The following is a 22196-nucleotide window of genomic DNA, read 5'->3' on the forward strand; positions in this document are numbered from 1 at the left end:
TTAAAAAAATTGGTCCGAACAATCACAGTCCTACGTCGAACTTACGTCCATGCCCCTAGGCTCAGACCCTTTACTTTTTGCATCAGAAATCAAGTTTCCGTCCGATACTCATTGGAAGCATAAAAAAGGGTTTCTCTATTTCTCAAAAAACAAACCAGTTTGTATAGATTTGAAACATTTATTAACTCGCTTTTCGTATTTCCTTATAAACTAATCATGATCTCAGTAAAACCATGTGCTGAAGTTTCATATATGCTTAGCACATGCTTCAAGGTAACAGTTAGGGGACATACATCGGACAAACCATAACAGATGAGCACGTTCAGCCAGCTATTATAATTCGTCAAAAATATGCAATACACGCTGTTATGTTGTTTTTGCAAATTTCGATCATTCTCATCAGTTAGTCACTGTTGCTACTCTTTAGACGACGATAAGACAGGTTTTCTACGGTTATGGCAAAAAATAAACTTTGGTTGGGTGTGCTACTGGTTGTTTCCTATTTTTGATAACAGCAAATATAATTTACTTATTTTTCCAATGCAACACGCATGTGTGTGTAATTATTAAGTTTCTATTTGCAGTTACAGCGGCTAGTTTTTGTGTGTTCATCAGTGACTTAAATACGTAATCCAGTAAAATGATCTTTTATTTCACTTTCACAGGAAAGGGTTAACAGAAATCTTTGAAAAAAAAAACCAAACGTTTTGGATTTCGCACAATAATAACATTTATTGATTAACAAGGATGTTTATTCTTTCAAAACATGAAAAACAAGCAGACAGTTGCCGTTTAGAAATACCTCCACAAATACTTCCATTTTGAAGTAGATTTATGTTATGTTCCAAACCAAATGTTGTAATAAGTGAAAAGAAGCAAGTAAGAGAGTGTTTGTCTGTATCAGATCTAACTAGTGTTCTCTCTTATGAAGACGAGACAAATTAATAGGTAGTATAGAAATAATTTCAACGTGGAGAATTCTTGGAGTTTCGAGAATCTATGATCATTTGACGAAATTTTTTTTTCAAGACTTAAAAGGTAAACAATACTTCTAGGAGGGGTGCTTTTGTGTTAGTGGCAATTGATTGGCTAAATGTGGCTTCGAATCGAGCTCCGAGTTCTTTTATATGGGACAATGCCGAAAAGTAGGAAAGAATCGATCTGCGCTTTGTCTTATCACAATGGTTTATACTCATACAATGAACAGCAGCTGACGCGAGAGACTAGCTTTCAGCTTACTCACGCATGTATTGGTAGTCGACTTCACTCAATGGTACGAAGGTTTCCTTGATGGACTGCGGCGTCGACCACCGGAGAACGTAGTGTGGACCGCCAGCCTTGTCGTTTGTGCCTGTGGGGAAGCAAATGTTTGTCAAAATAAGTAACAGTTGTAAGCGATATACACTGAATATTATTACTTTCAAATTCGTTTATTTTTACAGGCTCAGTTGTATAAGTTTAAAAGAGCCAAACTCTTTATTTTATATTTACTAGTATATATATAAATATTTTTTCTTGATTTCATGGCTTACCGCGAGTAATCGGTAGGAAACCGATTACTCACAGTCGACTCGAGTTCAAAAGGGTGACATATTTTTTCCAGGAAAAGGAGCAGTACGAGGAAATTGTAACAATATTGATGATAACACTAAATTCTGGAACCTATTCTTATATGTATTATGTACAGTAGAATCCACTCCACTTATTAGGCGTCGTGCACAAATTACGTAACGCTAAAAATCGGATTTAGGACCACCTCCCCCCCCACGTAACGCAATTTCCTATCTCTAATACACAGTAAGTAGCGCAACCTCGACCCCCCCCCCCCTTCTCGCGTTACGTAATTTGTGCACGACGCCTTATGACGTCTTTTTCTATTCCTTTCGATGTCACTATAAACGGATTCCACTGTATCTACATTTTAACTTATTCTATTGTTAGTAATAAGAGAACTGATTGCTCACGAAGGAAGAAAAATAGTGGTTAACGCGCTTAACTCGATTTAATGGCATGTGCTTTCTAGAAAAGACGACCATCTCGTAAGGGTCCTTGCAGGTCGAATTCGTTTGACCCTATGACAAATACCACACCATCATTTGTAAGTTGTGCTAGGCTGTCAATGTCGCTTACGTAGAAGTTGTACAAAAAGGGGTCTGAAACATGAGCCCTGAGGGAGGCCCATGTAAGAGACCCGACTTACTGCCGAATCTCCGTAAGAAGAATTCAAAATTTTCTCACAAAGCAAGTTATACAACATATTATTCAAAAGAGACGACAAACCCCGAGAGTTCATTTTTGTCTGACAGGACCTCTATTAACACATTAGGGACCGTTTTGAGGCAAACTTGAACGCTTCATTTGTTCGGATTCCACGGATTCCAACGAATCGGAAATTCCATTAGATTTTTTATGCTCTATATTACAATCTCCTGGTGTGTAAACAGTTTAAATTAATAAAAACAGAAAGTGGGTTATATCTGTGGCATAACCGCAAGGGTGACATAGGACTATCGTTGGTTTAGTGATCATTTGCTTTTAGTTGCATCTGTGCACAAACAGACTCTTGGTGACACAGTTCATGAGCACTTTCATGATGAACGAAGTTAGCTTCACCACAACAGCGACAACATGGTCCAATCGCTGTTCAATTATAACTGAATGGATTTCGGTTCTTGCTTTTAAAGGGACTTTAACCCAAAGATCATTCGTCCCTCCCGAGTGGGTTTCCGAGCGGCGCTCGCTTATATACCGATTGGTGATTTCAATAGCCTCTTTTGAAAGCAATTTGAAGGCTATTGAAACAAGTTTTTGGATCAAAAAGTAACAAGTATATAACGCGTAGACATTTTATCTTTCGGATGAAGTGTTTATCATACCATTTCGTTCGGTTGTTTAGCAGCTATTAACGCTCAAAATCTCGGTCTCCGGCGTAACGCTTTCGTTTTCGAAACTTTGATTTTACACCCCGGTATAGAAATGAAAGACGTAGTCCTAAGTCAAAACGAGAATCATTTCCATTTTCCCATACATTTGTTCTGGTCATTTGTGAGCTTCCCTGCCCATGCCGTCAACAACGAGCAGCTTATCGGCGATCAACGAAGTGGAGTTGTGAAGGCGATCTGGCGTAGTGGTAACATCAATACCTCTGACGATAAAGGTCATGAGTTCAATTATGACTCCCGATGTTCTTCCAAAAATGGAAGTAAAAGTGACGAAACTGCCAAAATGTGGTGAAAGTCACTATAATAGAGAAAAAAAGAAAAAAAGAAAAGAAGAAGAAGAACGAAGAGAAATATTTTCCTAGAGAGTAATTCCAAATGAAATCGACAAATGACAAAACATGAGTATTTTTTATTCGAATGAAAGTGTATATTCCGTTTGGGTTAGAGGAAATATGAGTTTTCCACAGCAATTGGGAATTTTTTGACTCGAGCGTAACTTTTTGAGATATAAATTATCAAAGATTTCTCTTAATCAAATCGATACGCCCTTTTCAAAACTATGAGTCGTACCGAAAAAGTGTCTTAAGCGGCCCTTACACGATCAGTAGCATTGACATTATCAGTAATGACAATAGTGGCAAGAATCACTCCATTCCGCAATCATCTTATTCTTCAACCTTACACAATCATTCTTATCGCTTGCAGGAATGCAGCAACTCTGGCCTTCATAGTCGTAAGAGAAATCAACACATTTTCGAAATAAAAATTATCAATGAAAATCAATTTATTGTGTCAGATAAACAACCCCGTTAATAATTTGAAAGGTTTTCTGCAAACAAAGAAAAAATCTTAAACGAAACATGTTTCTAATAATGATTTCTAATTATAATTTCAACAATTTGATCTGTTCTTATCATAATGGATGAAGAATGTTCAGAATAATATGTTATGAACATTTTTAAATGCTTTTCATTGAACTATTAACAATTCAAAACTGTATTTTATCATAGTAATCTTAATAAATTATGCTTGATTCATTACGATTTAATACCTTCGTAGATGTCGACACCGTATCTTACCCGTGTGCTTCACCCCCGTAATTGGGTAATGGATGTCGACACTGTATAGTAGCCATCGCGAATTAACATTTTATGCTTCATGCTTCATCGTTGTGAAGCGAAAATTATAATGGATTTTCAGGTGGAATAGGCAAACTTTTAAAATCTAATAATAATAATGAAAATCACTTTCGTCGCATCAAATAAATGCTCTATGTAGTAGAATAACAAGTTTTCCGCAAATGGTGAAAAAACCTTGAACTAAAATATTATCTGGGTATAGTTTTATTTTATAATAATGAATTTTATTAGGGATTTCAGAAAAATTGTAAAAAAAATGATTAGGTAAGGTTCAGTGCTACGTGTTTTATGCATTCAAGTAACAACAAGTAATAACTTCCACTCAAATTTTAGGGATTTAAAATTCCCTTGGGCCCACTAACCTGATAGAGAGTAAATTTTCTCACAAACATAGATTTTAACACAAGATGTCGCACAGTATCCTAGACACCACGAATGATAGTGTCCCTGCCCTGTTACAGAAATGATGGAGCGAGATAAAAAAATCCGGATATGCATCATTAATGCCCGTCATTTCAATTTTGACAACCTTACACGATCTTTTTTATTGTCATTCTGACGAAGTAATGTCATTATTATTTATCGTGTAATACTTATGACAGACATACAGCTGTACTACCGTTGTACTTCGAAAATTGTATGTCTGTCACCATGTACATCGCTAGAACCATGCAAGCAACTCGGTACAATCGTTGTACCTGTACCGACCTATTTTACCGCTGTACATGGCTACAGTTGTACTGTGCGCAGCGCCAAAAACGGTTAGTGGAGGGTAGCATGAACAAACTGAATTAAAACACTTGGTAAATATTCTTTTCATTGACTTTCTCTTGAGTTAATAACTCAGATTGGAAACTTGTTTGTTGTGTTTGATAGTTCAGACGGTAAATAAATAACTTTTTCATTGAACCTTGTGGTGAAAATTGGTCGAATTTTTGATTGTCAGTTTGACATGCGGTGCAATGTACAACCAAAGTATGTCTGTCATGCTACGATGGTACCTGTACAACGCTGTACACGTACAACGCTAGTACAGCTGTATGTCTGTCCCTGGTATAAGGGACCCTCTAGAAAGAGTTAAAGACTATTGATGGTTGTAAATGCCAAAAATGTACACTGAGAAAAAAAATTAGTACTCTTTTTTTTATTTACAAAATAAAAGTTCAATTTGCAATATCCAAAATACATATTTTTTTATTTTTTCATACAAAATAGAAGTCATGCAGAAAATTTAAAAAAGGCCCAAGATGGTAAAACTATTTTCAACGAACTTTGTGAAACATCGAATTTTTAGGAATTTTCGAAACTTCGAATTTTTGTATGTTAACAATCATTTTTAGCCACATATTATGAATCCTGATGTGATTTAAAACAAAAAAGGTTATTATCAATCTCCTTCTAAATGTAGCCATTCTCGAAATATTTTAAAAAATATTTGTAATTTATTGTCTTTTTTATAGTAAATAATCCCTTTAAATATGTTTGTCGTGTTATACCGTCATGTTCATGAAATTTTATGAATTTGCTTATAATTTCCAACAACTTTTCCAAATACATCATCATGGTTCATTTTTTGACTCAAGCGTAACTTTTGAAAAGGGCGTATCGATTTGAGTAAGAGAAATCTTTGATAATTTATATCTAAAAAAATATGAGTCGTACCGAAATAGTGTGTTAGAAAGAGTTATAGAGTATTGTTGGCTTAATTTGAAAAATATATACATTGAGAAGAAAAATGAGTACTCTTTTTTTTATTTACAAAATAAAATTTTAATTTGCGATATAAAAAATTATGTATTTTTTATATTTTTTTCAATTTTTTCACATAAAATAGAAGTCATGTAGAAAATTTAAAAAATGGGCCCAAGATGGTAAAACTATTTTTGGCGAAATTTGTGGAACATCGAATTTTTAGGAATTTTTGAAACTTCGAATTTTTGTGTGTTAGCAATCATTCTTAGCCACAAATTATGAATTCTGATGTGATTTAAAACAAAAAGGTTATTATCAATAACCATTCTCAAGTTATTTAAAGAAATATTTCTAATTTATAATCTTTTTTATAGTAAATAATCTCTTTTAATATGTTTGTCGTGTTATACCGTCATGTTCATAAAATTTTATGAATTTTCTTTTAATTTCCAACATTTTTTTTTTGATTGATTGATAAAAAAGGTTTTTTTAGTTTCACTACGTTTTGTATTAACCCACATGTCTTCGAGTGTTTCGTAACGTAACTCCTAAACATATGTCTTTACCATAACGATGTATTTGGAAAAGTTGTTGGAAATTATAAGCGAATTCATAAAATCTCATGAACATGATGGTATAACACGACAAACATATTTAAAGGGCCTATTTACTATTAAAAAACAAAACATTACAAATATGTTTTTAAATATCTCGAGAATGGAATTTAGAAGGAGATTGATAATAACCTATTTTGTTTTAAATAACATCAGGATTCATAATTTGTGATTAAAAATGACTGCTAACATACAAAAACTCGAAGTTTCGAAAATTCCTAAAAATTCGATGTTCCACAAAGTTCGTCAAAAATAGTTTTACCATCTCGGGCCCATTTTTTAAATTTTCTGCATATTTTACTTCTATTTCTATTTTGTATGAAAAAATTAAAAAAAAAATAAATATATATGAAAAACTCATATTTCCTCCAACCCAAACGGGATACACACATTCATTGGAATCAAAAATACAAGTTTTTAAAATCTGCATTTTTAGGACAATTTCATTTGGAATTGCTGTAGAGCATAAATATTGGATCTCGTTGAGGCAAACTTTCAGTATCGTTCTGGATACGAACGTTCAATTGCTTGTTTTTCTCTGTTTTGCGTCATCACATGTCTTCGTTTCGGATTGAGCTGTGGACGCGACCAAATTACTTACTCGTTGATGTATCTGGCATTGCACTCATTACATCAAACTGACGCTCCACCAAGGATGACAGCAAAGCAGTGTTTGGATATCGATCAAAGTCTCTGTATGCATATTTTCAACATAGCGAACGCTTGTTTGGTGCCGATTGGTTTTCGTTGCACGATGTCTAGCGGTGCGATTCCACTGAGACAATACTAAATAACATGTAGCATGATATTTGATACTTGCAAGTATTGCCATTCGTACACCTGTGGCCAAGTGGTTAGCGTCTCACATTATCATGCCGGGGGTTCGGGTTCGATTCCCGTTTTGACCGGGGGATTTTTCGTCAAAGAAATTTCTTCCGACTTGCACTGTGATCACGCGTATTCTAGAGCTTGTCACTCCAGAATACATTCAAGGCGTGTTATCTGGCATAGAAATCTCAACTAGGTACTACTAATAAAAATAACGCATGTAATACCTACGTTGAGGAGGCCAAAGTTCCACTGGGAACGTTAGTGTCATCCAAGAAAAAGAAGAAGAAGAAGAAATATTGCCATTGCTGTTGTTTCCATTCGGTGTCAAAAAAACGATTGATTATGGTGCTGGTGCATAAAGTATGTGAAAAAGGCCACCGGAATAGCGTCAAAGATAAATTTTCAATGCATTGACATCAAACAAAATGCAACATGCGATCAGCTTGTGTATTTTTCTACAAGCGCAAGAATGAATCATCAATCAATCATCGTAAACTGATTCTACAAAATAAAAATCATTTCAGGGCGACTAAACCATACTACTAAACAGTTATTTCTAAAATTTCGCAGTATTCTAAAATAATATCAAAAGCTATTAACAAACGTCAATAATGTGATCGTGTCTTGGACACAACCTTCTATATTTTTTCAACAAATTCAACTTGAATCTATCCGATCCCGGAGCAGAATTGTTACATGAAAGGAGAACAAACCTTCCGTGCGAAAATAAAAATCCATCGATGTGAACATTCTTCGCATCCATTTGAACGAAAAACGATTTCTTATGTTTCGAGCAACTTTTCATAATTTTTTCATAACGTTTCTCGTCTCAAACCTACCACGTAATTCCGCCAATAAGCATCCCTTCGATAACATTTTTGAACTGATTCTCAAAATACGTTTGAAAATTATTAATGGATCCACATTTCCGAAAAGCTTTACGTGCATTCGATTTTTCTACATAAAGTAGCACTGGTTATCCCACCATGGATTGAGAGGCCTTCGACGAATGATGGAACCTGGGATGGGTTTCGTTTGAGCGCGAATCGTGCTGTCATAGATCGAACGAGAAGAAAGTTATACTCCTCCGATGGAGGTAAACCACTGCTGGCTCGAGCAATCGCGTCCGCATATGCTTTCCAGTCAATGTGTCTTGTAAATTTATATGCAATGCAGGTATGGGCAAAATCGCGTCGAAATTCGTTCAACAACACTCATTCACAGATAAAACTGACCCTTCTATTCTCCGTGTATGCCTCACTTTATTTGAGACAGAAAATATTCACCTATCATCTTCGCAAAGTTCATTCTTGATTTGAACGGAAAAATACTGTCTCGATTCCGCTCATCTATTCTCAGAGAATTTTGCACTCCCTCATTTGCCTCTCGGAATGACGTTAGATGGTGAGAGAATCAAATTGGAAACTTTTGCTTGAGCAGCGAGTGTCTCTGTAAAATCATTCGTTTGTCACTCAATGAGCAATCATTGACCCTCGATCGCGGCAGTAAAATATAGGTAGATAGAAAATCGAGTTGTTTCTAGTATGAAACGATCTAAGCCAACGCAAAGGCCATATTAACGCAAGTTATTGGTGAGCGGGAAGGTAAATTCATGTGCACTTGAATGCTGACAAGGAAAAGAGCACAAGGGAAAATGAAATCATACATACACGCAGATTGAGTCTATTTTGACTCACTCGTTATTTTGTTTCGTACGATCCTTCCAAAGGAGTATTCATTCATTGAATGTTGTTTTCCAGTCTTTGTTATGTTCACTCTCAGTCCCGAATGAAGATGGTCGGAGAATGAAAAATGATTCATCGTGCAATCTCACGATTGTTTGCTGCATTCTTTTCGCCATGATTATGCCAAACAGATACAAGAGTTATTAATAATTAGGTGTGAAGAAATGGGCGAATGAACTTTTTCATACTTGATGCCATGTTTAGAGATCCAGAAGAGTTCAACCCAATGGAGATGGACATTTTGATTGGCAAGTGATCACTACCGTTGGGATTCTGGATTACATTCCACTTGCAATCTAACGATAGTGTATTCGAGTAAAGTGAAAGGTCAAGAGCAGTTGGTTTAGCAGGAGGTTTAGGTTCACGTGTTGTTTCCCCAGTATTCAAAACGGACATATTGAAGTTGTAATAGAGGTAATACATCACCAATAAACGGTTGTCGTCGAACTGTTCCCCCTCAGGCGGTTCCGTGTTAGTTGAAGTCTCCCAAGATCAACCGTGGCTACGGAAGGAGTGAGCACATGTCAGCAAGTTGCTTGTGGCTAACCACAACTCTCGGAGGCCAATGCAGATGTTTTTGCCTCTGATGTTGGCATGACAAGCAACAGCTTCGATCCCTCCAATAGGTGGAATTCGAAAAAATGAGTGGCACTTATTGATCCCCAATAGCACCCCTCTGTATCTGTCATCACGGTCCAAGCGTCCGTGGAAATCGTGGAAGTCGAAGAAAGTCAAGCTTCGGGCCCAAGAATTGGATTATCCAATTTAGGGACGAGACTTTGAATATTATATTGAAATATTATATTATTATCTATCTCATCTAAAATAGCAAAATTCAGCTATCTTCTCGTTCTTCAATTGCAGTAACGGTCCTAACGCTCTACACTCCCTCAATACACTCACAACTTACCAGACATCCGACCGCCACCAAATGGTTGCTGTCCAACGACAGAACCGGTAGACTTATCATTGATATAAAAGTTTCCAGCAGTTAGTTTGAGCTCCTCCAGGGCTCGTTTCAAGAAAGCCCTACAAATAAACATAAATATATCGTCGTTTGTTCCACACTTCAAAAACCTGATGCACTCACTCGTCTTTCGAAAACACCGCCCCGGTCAACGCGAATCGTGTCGAATCGCCGACCATTTTCATTGTTTGATCCAGGTCCTTGTCTTTGTACACGTAGATGGACAGTACCGGGCCAAAAATTTCCTCAGTCATAATTTTGTCCAATGGATCCGATGTCTGTACGATCGTCGGCTCGATGAAATAGCCTTTGCTGTCGTCACACTTTCCGCCAGCGATGATTTCCAAATTCTTCGAATTTTTCGCATGATCCACGTATGATTTGATCCGCATAAATGCTTTATCGTCGATGACGGCCGATGCGAATGTGCCGAAGTCCGTCGGATCCCCAATCTTGAGCGTGTCGCGTGTTTTCTGCAGGCCCTCTTTAACTTTAGGCCACAACGATTCGGGAACGTACATCCGGGAGCAGGCGGAGCACTTCTGGCCGCAAAACTCGAACGACGATCGGATAGTTCCATTCACTACCGATTGGATATCGGCCGACGGATGAACGAAGTGATAGTTTTTACCACCGCACTCGCCGATGAGCCGCGGGAAGTTATTGTAAATGTTGATGTTTTCGCCAACTTGGCGCCACAATCGGTTGAAAGTGCTGGGGGAGAAAAAGATTGGAAAATTTTTCTCAACCAAATCGAAAGACCGCAATTTTTCACAATACTCACGGTACGGATCCGGTGAAGTTGATACCGGCCAGATACGGCGAAGCAGTTATTGTGTCCCCAAAAACGGGACCATCGGTTGGAATAAAGTTCACCACACCCGGAGGTACTCCAGCTTCCCGCATAATTTTAAAGATGACATAGTTGGACAGCAGAGCCGTATCGGAAGGTTTCCAGAGAACTCCATTGCCCTGAAAAGTGATTACTCAGTAAGCGGTTTCCAGTAATGATCCGACACCACTAACCATTAATGCTGGCGTGTAGGCAAGATTACCACCGATGGCAGTAAAATTGAACGGGCTGACAGCGGCAATAAACCCATCTATGCCACGGTATCGCATTGAATTTTTGGTGACCTTTGAATTCTCGCTAATTGGTTGATACTTGCATGCTTCCTTTAGATAATATGTGTTCATCCTGGTAAACAAATATATAAATAAAAAAAAATCATTTCGATGATAACCATAGGTATTATACCAACCTAATAAAGTCTATTAGTTCCGCGGCGGAATCGATCTCCGCTTGGATCACAGTCTTGGCCTGCCCTAGCATGGTGGCGGCGTTCAGTTCCTGGCGATATGGACCAGCCATTAGGTCGGCTGCTTTCTGCCAAATTTTCACCCGCTCCGAAATTGGAGTTTTGTCCCATTTGACTTGTGTTTCGGTCGCAGTTTTGATTGCTTTTTCCACCAGCTTCTTGTCTGCCCAGTAGAATTGCGCAATCTTCTTGCTGTGGTTGTGTGGCATCACCTGATGCCGGACATTGTTGGTGCGGAACTCCTCGTTTCCGATAATAATTGGGACATCTTCCATTTTTTCCGCGGTCTTTTTCAGTGCAGCTTCGATCTCCTTGCGCTCTTTCGAACCCTTTTTGTATTCCAGCACGGGTTCGTTGTGGAGGGGGAATTCTGGTAACTTGGTATCCGGAACGACGGAACCAATACAACGGATGCCATACCTGCGATAGAAATTTGGAAGAAGAAAAAGGTTAACATCAAATGTCTGAATGATTTTTGCACAATCCTCAAAAATATGCATATGAGGATGCAGCGACAGAGGCATAGAGTGCTTCTAATTCTCGAATGGTATCTAAAATTAAATATCGTTGCAATTGCACTGTTTATTTTTATCACACTCCTAACACCTGTTGTATTACCGTAATCCATTTATCATTTCGATCTCTACGTGCTTGAAACAAACTCAACCCAGGTTAAACATTATTTCGCATTCTTATTTGTAGTATCTGGGAAAACGTTATTGTAGAAGTAGCGGTAATCTGGTCACCGGTGTATAGAAAACAGTTCTCAAACCCAAACAAATATTTAGTCAGACTTGGTACTCTCACATTAGTATCGTATCAGTATCGCGATAATATCAGCAAGAAGTAATAAATACATTCGGTCTTTTTTTTACCTTTAGTTGTTCGTTAGCGGGATGCATGAAACGTATAGATAAGGTAGAGAGGGGCAATATGACCAGGCAGAGCAGAATGGGCCATCATTCGTTTGGGCTTGATATTGAACCAATAACACTTATTTTCCAACAATTGTTATGGAAATACTCTTATTAAGTATTTCCGTGAAACCCGTTTTCAAATTCAATTGTGTGATAAAGATATTGAAAGATATCTTACAATGATTGATTATCACGAGAAATGTATAAGAAAAGCAGTCAACAAAATAAGCTTTGTACACTCAATACTGAAATGACTTTGCTCTTTATATCAATTCATATTATTTATGAATGCTCTGCTTTGCCGTTTCGTGTAAAAGATAATTTTTTCGTGAGCGTAAGTGTAGCGGCCTTCGCGGCTTAAAGTTAACGGCGTCAATGGTTGCTTGGTTAGCTTAACAGCCTCACAACCAGAGATGCCAACCAATATTTAATAAAAGCTGCAAAAATTTAAAAAAAAACTGGAAAAGTGCTGGAAGAATTTATTTTTAATTTTTTCTCAATTTTAGTTATATTAGCAGTAAAATTTAGGATATACAGTGACAGTGTTAGCACGTAGCATTGATACTTACTTATTAACGCCACCGGAGCGCAATATTTATTGTGAATTTATTTTTTCGTAATGAAACGGCCTCCTCGGTTCCATAACCTTGTAAGATGGGGACTTCACCTCCCATTACATTAACATCAGATTACTCGAAATTCCAGAACATTTACTTTCTCGGTGACTAAACAAGCGAAATAAACTCTTTTTGTTAATAACAACCTCGAAAACAGTAGCAATGCTTCATAGCGCTAATGCAATCCTAGCTGAAGGCAGTTTTGCAACTGACACGCGAACCCAAATAACTTATAACATTCCAGTAAGACATTCAAGATGCTTGGTATTCCCCAAATATTTTTTGACGCACAACCTTAACGCCTGCTTCGCCATAACGGCAGTTTAATGCATTGATGCATTCTCAAAGGCACCAACGAAGTCCTTATGATGACGGAAAACAAACAATGTTAACTGCTTGGAAAAAGACTGAATTATGCCACACAGCTTGTACTCTGCTGTAACACCCATCGATGCGAATTCGCTGATGAGTTTGTCAAGAGCGACCGCCTTCACCACCAGCGGGGGGAGCTTGATTTTGGTTGCTGCCTGGGTAACGGCGTTTACATTTTCGACCGACGCGCCGAAATCGCCTACTTCGCTGTTGTTCATGCGGTGTCACACTCGCGAAGGCTCGGTTCAGTGCAAACGCTTTTCACTGCACCAACATCGCGTGCATCATTGGATGACGCTTGCCTCGAAATATTATTGCCCCTGGCAATGCGTTCATTTTTTGCAGGGCTCGAGCCTGCCTTCCTCTTCTTCTTGCTCATCATACACTACGCGAAGCGTCCAATTTATGACGCGGAAAACACACGATACGAATAACGCGAAAAACGAACAGAAAAACCAAACGACGATATCCAAGTTGGATTACCACTGGTGGGGTCCAATCTTAGATCGAAGCGCAGCGAAAGCAAAGTGAACTGGATTGCTCAACAGTCCGATGCCGAATGAAAGTTTGCCTCAGCGAGATCCATTGTTTATACTCTAGGCAAGTATTCCCCTTCATTCTTCTACTTTTCCTTTGTTCATGGGGACTTTGAATCCTACGATTTCCCCTCCGTTGGTCGTCGATAAGTTGCTCGTTATTGACAGATCTGTTCGGGAAAGCACACAAATGGACAGAACAAATGTATGGGAAAATGGAAACGCCTCAAGTTTTCATGAATTTTAACCATTTACAAACTAGGGGATTCTAATGTATAAACAAATCTTACGGAATTTCCGATTCGTTTAGTATGTGAATCGCCAAAATCCATTCGCGGCAAAAATAGTTATTAAAGTTAACTTTATTTCATAAAAACGTGACCTGTTTTATGTTCGGGTTCGATTTCCGTTCTGGTCGGGGGAATTTTTCGTCAAAGAAATTTCCTCCGACTTGCACTGTGATCACGCGTATTCTAGAGCTTGCCACTCAGAATGCATTCAAGGCGTGTTATTTGGCATAGAAATCTCAACTAAGTACTAATAAAAATGACGCAAGTAATACTACGTTGAGACGGCGAAGTTCCTCTAGGAACGTTAGTGCCATTGAAGAAGAAGAAGAAGAAGAAGTGACCTGTTTTATGATTTGGCACCCTTAATGAAAGACGTAGTTCTACGTCAAAAAGGAAATCAATATTGCTTTCGTTTAAATTCTGTCTTCGTTCCGTTCATGAATTGGGAAACCAACGATATGCCAGGCAACTTCAATGGAGCTGATGTACCTTTCTATTTGGTACTACATTATTCCGTCGATGTCATTCAAAGGGCCATGAACCATGCTTGTGATAACCGTACGAATAGTCATTCACATTTCGGAATCCGATTGGTTTGGAACTTAATTGAATTTCACGAATTGATCGAAATCGATTTTTGCATTCTTAAATCCGCTCGGTTCAACGCAAAAAAAGTAAAAAATTTACAATTTACTCTCTATTAGATTAGCAGACCCGAAAGCAATTTTGAATAGTTTAAATTCAAAAGGAAACTATCACTCGATGTTATTTAAATACATAAAAGACATAGCCCTGATTCTAACATAACTTTTTTCTATAAATTTCGTTGCATTTCCACCAAAACTTTAGCCATACATTAAAACCATCATCAGATACAATTTTCGTTTAAGATTTTTCTCTAATTGCGGAGAGTGTGTTACTTTTTCACTTAGAACACATGTTTGATATGCAGAGCCAATTTTCTTTTGAAATTTTTGTTTTGAAAGCGTTTTTTCTACACGAATATCCATTACCAATCTTGCTGCACAAAAAAGAAAGACAAAGCTCAATGTTTTCAATGTAGAATTGTACAATTCCATTGTACTTTTTTTATTGATGATGGTCCCACCTCATTCTCCTGTTCCATTGTACTTGAGTCGAACGGATTGTAGAAGGTAAAATTCCAATTCGTTTGGGTAATTTTGACTCGGTCGGTTTCCAGAATACGGGTGAGTAGTTGTTAAGTTGACAGGTCTGGAATTTCTGAGGAAATTACACTATTGATTACCTCAGGTCGTATATTGTGGATACCCAAACTAAAAATATCTGTATGAGGCAACCCTCGCTCCTTCCATTTAACCGAATACATTCAGCAATAGGTGGGACCGAATCCGAGTAGATTCCATTTTTCGTTTGAACACACGCTTTGTTATGTTCTTACAATGCAGTACGTTTTTCACTGGCAATACCAAAGACTGTATCGGCTTCGCTCTTGATAACGTCTCGCAAGGTGACGTATTCTCCCTCACGCCGCTTTCGTTGATTGTGTAAACGATGATTTCCAAATTATTGTTTTTCATCGAATCACATTTTCTCGCGTCACTGTACGGTTGCCTGCTATGATTCCAACAATGCTTGTGCATTGAATATACACACGTGCTCTCCTCTCCAGGTAGTGTTTTATCAGAACTGGTGACAATAGCGTGATTGTGATTTTGTAATTCAGCCAAGTGTGATTTGAAGTATTTCAATAATTCATTGTGCTCACTCAAGACTTGCAGCTCGTTGTCGATGCGCTTGACTTTAGACGAACTGAGGTTACTTGCGAATGTGTGGAAGTTCGATGTAGCGGTTCTAGCGATATCTACCATTTAACAACATAAAAAAAACATTATAGGAGGTTGTGTCCAAGATACGACCGCATTGTTGACGTAGAACTACGCTGTTATATGATAAAAGTCACTTGTTTAAACCTTCGGATATTATTCTATAATGCTGTGAAATTTTAGAAACAACTGCTTGGTAGAACAATCTCTGAAATGTTTTTTTTCATTATAGAATCAGTTGACGATAATTGACTGATTATTCATTCTTGCCTTCGCAGAACAATACACTAGCTGATCGTATGTCGTAATTTATTTCATGTCAATGCATTGAAAATTTACCTCGAACGCTATTCCGGTGGCCTTTTTCACAATTGACTTAGACTCAGTTAATGTCGATTATATCAATATATCTTTGGCACCGCGAGGAAACAACAACAATGACAACACTTGCAAGTTTCAAATATCATGCTACATGTTATTTAGTATTGCCTCAGTGAAATTGCACCTCCAGGCATCGTTCGTACAACGTAAACCAAGCGCCAAACAAACGTTCACCATAGCATGCATACAGAGTCATACATTGGTGGCTTGAAACTACTAGGAATATAAACACTTCTCATCATTTTGCGCTATTCTCAAAAGAAACACTTCTGTTTATATTACTGGCCTCGAAAAAAGTTGCATTTCTTTCTCATACTCGAGGTAAGCGCAGCTGTCACCCTTAGTGGAGGAAGTTTTGCTACTGGCAAGCGAAACCTAATCACATACAAAATTCCAGAACGACATTCACTTTCTTGGTGATTAAACAAGCGAAATAAACTCTTTTTTTAATATCAACAACCTCGAAAACAGTAGCATTGCTTCATTATGATCAAGACTAGTGCAAATGCAATCCTAGTTGAAGGCAGTTTTGCGACTGGCACGCGAACCCAAATAACTTATAACATTCCAGTATGACATTCAAGATGTTTGGTATTCCCCAAATGATTTTTTGGCGCACAACCTTAACGCCTGCTTCGTCATAACGTCAGTTTAATACATTCATGAAATGTCAAAAGCACCATCAAAGCCCTTATGATGACGGAAAACAAACTATGTTCACTACTTGGAAAAAGACTGAATTATACCACACAGCTTGTACTCTGCTGGAACACCTATCGATGCGAATTCGCTGATGAGTTTGTTAAGAGCAACCGTCTTCACCACCAACGGGGGGAGCTGGTTGCTGCCTGGGTAACGGCGTTAACATTTTCGACCGACGCGCCGAAGTCGCCTTCTTCACGGTTGTTCGATGCGAAGGCTCGGTTCAGTGCGAGCGCTTTTCACTGCACCAACATCGCGTGCATCATTAGATGACGCTTGCCTCCAAATTTTATTGCCCCTGGCAATGCGTTCGTTTTTTGCAGGGCTCGAGCCAGCCTTCCTCTTCTTGCTCATCACACACTATGTGAAGCGTCCAATTTATGACGCGGAAAGAAAAACACACGATACGAATAACGAATAACCACACGACGATATCCAAGTTAGATTACCACTGGTGGGGTCCAATCTTAGATCGAAGCGCAGCGAAAGCAAAGTGAACTGGATTGCTCAACAGTCCGATGCTGAATGAAAGTTTGCCTCAGCGAGATCCACTGTTTATACTCTAGGCATGTATTCCCCTTCATTCTTCTTCTTTTCCTTTGTTCACGGTTACTTTATATCCTACGATTTCCCCTTCGTTGCACGTCGATAAGTTGCTCGTTATGGACAGCTCTGTTCGGGAAAGCACATAAATGGACTGAACCCTGAAATGTATGGGAAAATGGAAATGCTTAAAGTTTTCATGTATTTTAACCATTTACAAACCAGGAGATGCTAATGTATAGCATATTAAACAAATCTTAGGGATTTTCCGATTCGTTCACTATGTAAATCGCCAAAATCCATTCGCGGCAAAAATAGTTATTAACGTTAAGTTTATTTCATAAAAACGTGACCTGTTTTCTGATTTGGCACCCTTAATGTAAGACGTAGTTCTACGTTAAAATCGTTCTGTTTGAAAAACGACCGACGGTAAATTTATTTGAACATTGTTTATACAAAAATACAAAAATGACGGTTCAAAATAGGATGTGGGGGTTTAAATTTGTGGTTATATGTATTGTTTAAAGTAAAATTTAAATAAAGTTCAGTTTTTTTCTGCATAGGGCCACACTAATCAGTGTTAAATATTTAGTAATCGGTATCCTTTTTTTTCATACATACATTTATTGAATCTTCCATAATGTGGAAATAACAATAATTGGTTATACATTTAGTTCTAACATAATAAAGTATTACGTTTGTTGTCAATTCTTACAGTTAAAATTTCACATGTGTGCTGGAGCACAACACTAACGTTTGACCACGTTCAAATAATAAAGGTTTTTGACGTAGGACTACGTCTTTCATTTCTATACCAGGGTGTAAAATGAAAGTTTCGAAAACGAAAGCGTTACGCCGGAGACCGAGATTTTGAGCGTTAATAGCTCCTAAACAACTGAACGAAATCATATGATAAACACTTCATTCGAAAGATAAAATGTCTACGCGTTCTATACTTGTTACTTTTTGATCCAAAAACTTGTTTCAATAGTCTTAAAATTGCTTTCAAAACAGGCTATTGAAATCACCAATCGGTATATAAGCGAGCGCCACTCGGAAATCCACTCAGTTCTAATTGAACAGCGATTGGAGCATGTTGTCGCTGTTGTGGTGAAGCTCTTCGTTTATCATGAAAGCGCTGATGAACGGTGTCACCAAGAGCCTGTTTGTGCACCCTAGGCCAGAAGGGAATCCATCTGGAGGAGAGTGATGCCACAAACGGTTCCCCGAGAAGACATCGCTACACACACATACACGCGCAGAATTCGCTCCGTTTGGATGCCATTCAGCATCGAGAAAGTTCCGGAAAGATCTAATCATTGCTGGAAAATAATCTGCCAGTTCCTCTGGGAATTTAAAATTACATTCATGTGAAAGAGTTTATTTGAATGTTTTCTATCCATGTAACACTGTGACCAAATACATACATTTGGTTTTGTGATTTTTCAATCAATCGCAATTAACAGGATAGCTTCTGAAGATTATTCTTCCCCATCAGTAGGATATTTCCGTATCCAATATTGTATGCGCCCGCAATCGATTATTGCTCAGTCGCCGAAAGGTAAGGTAAGGTATTGTATTATAGAGACTTTAAACTTTTGCAGTTCATTCGTCTCTAGCCTTGAGAAAGACCCTTTGAAAACTCTACTCTACTCCAGCGCTACCACCTCCACCCTCTTGCCTTGAGAAAGGCACTCGATCCCTCGCCGTCCAGCTCGTCCAGCAACGATGTTGTCCAGTCGGTGTCCACACAAAGAATGAGTCGCCGAAAGTTCCGAGCTCAGAGAGTTCATTCCCCTCTAGTTTGCCTTCCAAATTGCCATCGTAAACAACGCCTTCTCTCGATTCAATCACGCACAAAAAGCATACTTAAGCGATATTCTGGTGATGAGACGCATTCATTTTTCGTGAGGACATCGACAAGACAACATTGTTGCTGAGGGTGCTGGACAGCGAAGGATCGAGATCTTCCCTGAAACGCAAGCAGTTTGTTCGAAACTGTGAGGGAGCACAGAGAAGCCGATCCTTCAGGAGAAGAGAAGGTGACCATCGAAGCAGCCGCTACACACACACATACACGCACGGAATTCTTTCCGTTTGGATGCCATTCAGCATCGAGAAAGATCCGGAAAATAATCGGCCAGTTCCTCTGGGAATTTAAAAATACATTCATGTGAATGAGTTTATTTGAATGTTTTCTATCCATGTAACACTGTGACCAAATATGTTTCAATCAAGTGCTATTAACAGATGATTATCGAGTTAGCATAAACCACTGGTGGGCTTCCAGTATCGAGGAAAATGTGGAAATATCTAATCGTTACTGAAAATAATCTGCCAGTTCCCCTTGGAATTGAAAATTACATTCAAGCAAAAGAGTTTATTTTAATGTTTTCTATCCATAAAATATCCATATAATACATTTGGGTTTGTGATTTGTCAATCAAGTACAGTTAGCAGGAAAGCTTCTGAAGATTATTCTTCTGAACAATGTTTTTCGTATCCTATATTGGATGCATAAAACCTTGTGCCTCCAACGTAACGCTCTCGTTTTCGAAGTCCCCCAAATATTCATTTATTCATTCATTCAGAATGGATTTAGATTCAACTTCAAACAAATGATCTCTAAATCAACGATAGTCCTACGTCACCCTTACGGTTATACCATAGATATAACCCACTTCCTGTTTTTTCTTCAGACGTGTTACCATAGGTTGACCGAGTCGCCTTGCTAGTGGATTTGGATGATTCTTCACCTTTTCCGCATATTTCCTCCTCGTTTTATGAAGTTCTTCTTTAACCGTCGCCATCCTTAAGTCTCGATGTATGACACTATTGCGGATGTACCAAGGGGCGCCAGTAATTTGTCTTAGCAGTTTATTTTGTACTCTTTCGATGATTTCGATATTACTTGCTGAAGCTGTTTGCCATAGTTGACAGCCGTAATGCCAAATAGGTTTCAGCATGGATTTGTATGGAAGTAGTTTGAACTCTAGTTTTAATTTCGACTTCCTCCCGATTAGCCAATGTATTTGTTTTGCTCGCATCTTCAATTGCGTTTTCTTCGCATCTATGTGTTTCTTACAGGTTAGACGATGATCTAGGTGTACACCAAGATATTTAATTTCATTCGATTGAGGTACTGCAGATCCATTGAACTTGATTTGTGGGCATGTGTTCTTATTAAGCGTGAACGTAACGTGAACACATTTTGTTTCATTTACTTTAATTCTCCATTTTTGAAGCCGTTATGTGTTCCTGGAGATCCCGTGAAGCAATCGTTCTGTTTTTGTGACTGCTGAGAATAGCTGTGTCATCTGCGAATGTTGTAGTCATTAAGTTACGCGCGGTCGGGAGATCAGCTGTGTAGATGAGATAGAGAACTGGTCCAAGAACACTGCCCTGAGGAACGCCAGCATAAATTTCTTGCTCTGGTGATAGAGTTTGGTTATACCGAACATAAAACTTTCTTCCCAGTAGATAAGAACGCATAATTTCATATACTTGTGGAAGCATATTTTTAATTTTAAAGAGCAGTCCTTCGTGCCAGACTTTATCGAAAGCTTGAGAAAAAGCGCTGAGCAGTATCCGCGGCCTTCATATACTTTACGAATTTCTTCTATCAATCGGTGCACTTGTTCAATAGTGCCATGTTTTGCTCGGAATCCGAATTGATGATTCGGGATTAATCTTTCAATCTCGGGCGCTGATTTTATCAGGATAATTTTTTCGAACACTTTTGAGAAGATTGGAAGGATGCTGATAGGTCTATAAGATTCCACTTTCTGTGCGTCTTTCCCTGGCTTAGGAATCATAATGATGGTCGAAATTTTCCATGCTTGTGGGAAATATCCTTTATGGGTCATTGCGTTGAAAATTCTCGTGAGATGTTTAATTGCTAGGTCAGGTAGTTCCTTGATCATATATCCGTTGATGTGGTCGATACCGGGTGACTTTTTCACATTGATATGATTATTGATAACATGTCTCACCAGCTGATGTTTGATTTTTATTTTGTTTTGGTTTATAGCACCAGAAAATTTGAGCGTTTCTTGATTAGGTCCGGATTGATTCGGAGTGAAAACTTTTTGAAGATGGTTTGCAAAAGTTGCTGCTTTTTCATCGTCACTTCTGGCCCAATTACCAGAGGGCATTCTAAACGGCGGGACCTGTAACTGAGGTCGTTTTAGATTCTTAGTTGCCTTCCATAGTGAGTAATTATTATTTTGATTTGGCGATAATTCAGTTAAGTAATTATGGAATTTTTCATCTTTCTCATCTTGTAATAGCTTTCTTAATTTACGTTGTGCCACATTGAATTGGTTTTTAGATTCTGGCGATCGTTTGTTTTGCCAGATACGTCTTAGTCGTCGCTTTTCTGCAACTGCTGCTTTTATGTGGGAGGCAGTAATAATTTTTTTTGTGTTTCTGAGGCTTCATAGGTGGGGTAGCTATCTTCACAGCATTCTTCATGAGTACATCGGTATCCTAGCAGTATTATATATAGTTTACATTTTATTCTTATGTCTACCAAGTTTTTTATGCATAATTTAAATAAAATCGGTCGTGCTGTTTCGGAGGAGTTCGGTTGCCATTCCATGCCAAACCGATATAATGGTTCTCAGATTTTCGTCAAAAGTGGTAGTTTTGTTCTTCATCGCAAATTATGAGACCCGTATTTTTTTTGTTAGGGTGACCATTTCAATTTTAGGGTTGTCAGAAAGATCAACTTTTTCCTCTTTTTTCGAAAAATGACTTTTTCCTAAAATTCACAACTTTTGAAC

The 22196-nt window shown here is 38.2% G+C and overlaps 1 protein-coding gene across 2 annotated transcripts in view; it reads right to left on the minus strand.

The window, feature by feature from the left end:
• Positions 1–705: 705 nt before the first annotated feature.
• The window catches only part of LOC129766637 (delta-1-pyrroline-5-carboxylate dehydrogenase, mitochondrial), a 30022-nt gene continuing 8531 nt past the window's right edge, over positions 706–22196 (minus strand). For both annotated transcript variants that reach the window (XM_055767221.1, XM_055767216.1), the window contains 6 exons: positions 11193–11669; positions 10957–11128; positions 10715–10902; positions 10054–10644; positions 9874–9992; positions 706–1351 (listed from right to left, as the gene is read on the minus strand). In XM_055767221.1, the coding sequence (XP_055623196.1) occupies positions 1236–1351; positions 9874–9992; positions 10054–10644; positions 10715–10902; positions 10957–11128; positions 11193–11669 (1663 nt within the window). In that variant the 3' untranslated portion in view covers positions 706–1235. The remainder of the gene's footprint in view (positions 1352–9873; positions 9993–10053; positions 10645–10714; positions 10903–10956; positions 11129–11192; positions 11670–22196) is intronic.

Source organism: Toxorhynchites rutilus, chromosome 1 (genome assembly GCF_029784135.1).
Source record: "Toxorhynchites rutilus septentrionalis strain SRP chromosome 1, ASM2978413v1, whole genome shotgun sequence".
Classification (NCBI taxonomy): domain Eukaryota; kingdom Metazoa; phylum Arthropoda; class Insecta; order Diptera; family Culicidae; genus Toxorhynchites; species Toxorhynchites rutilus.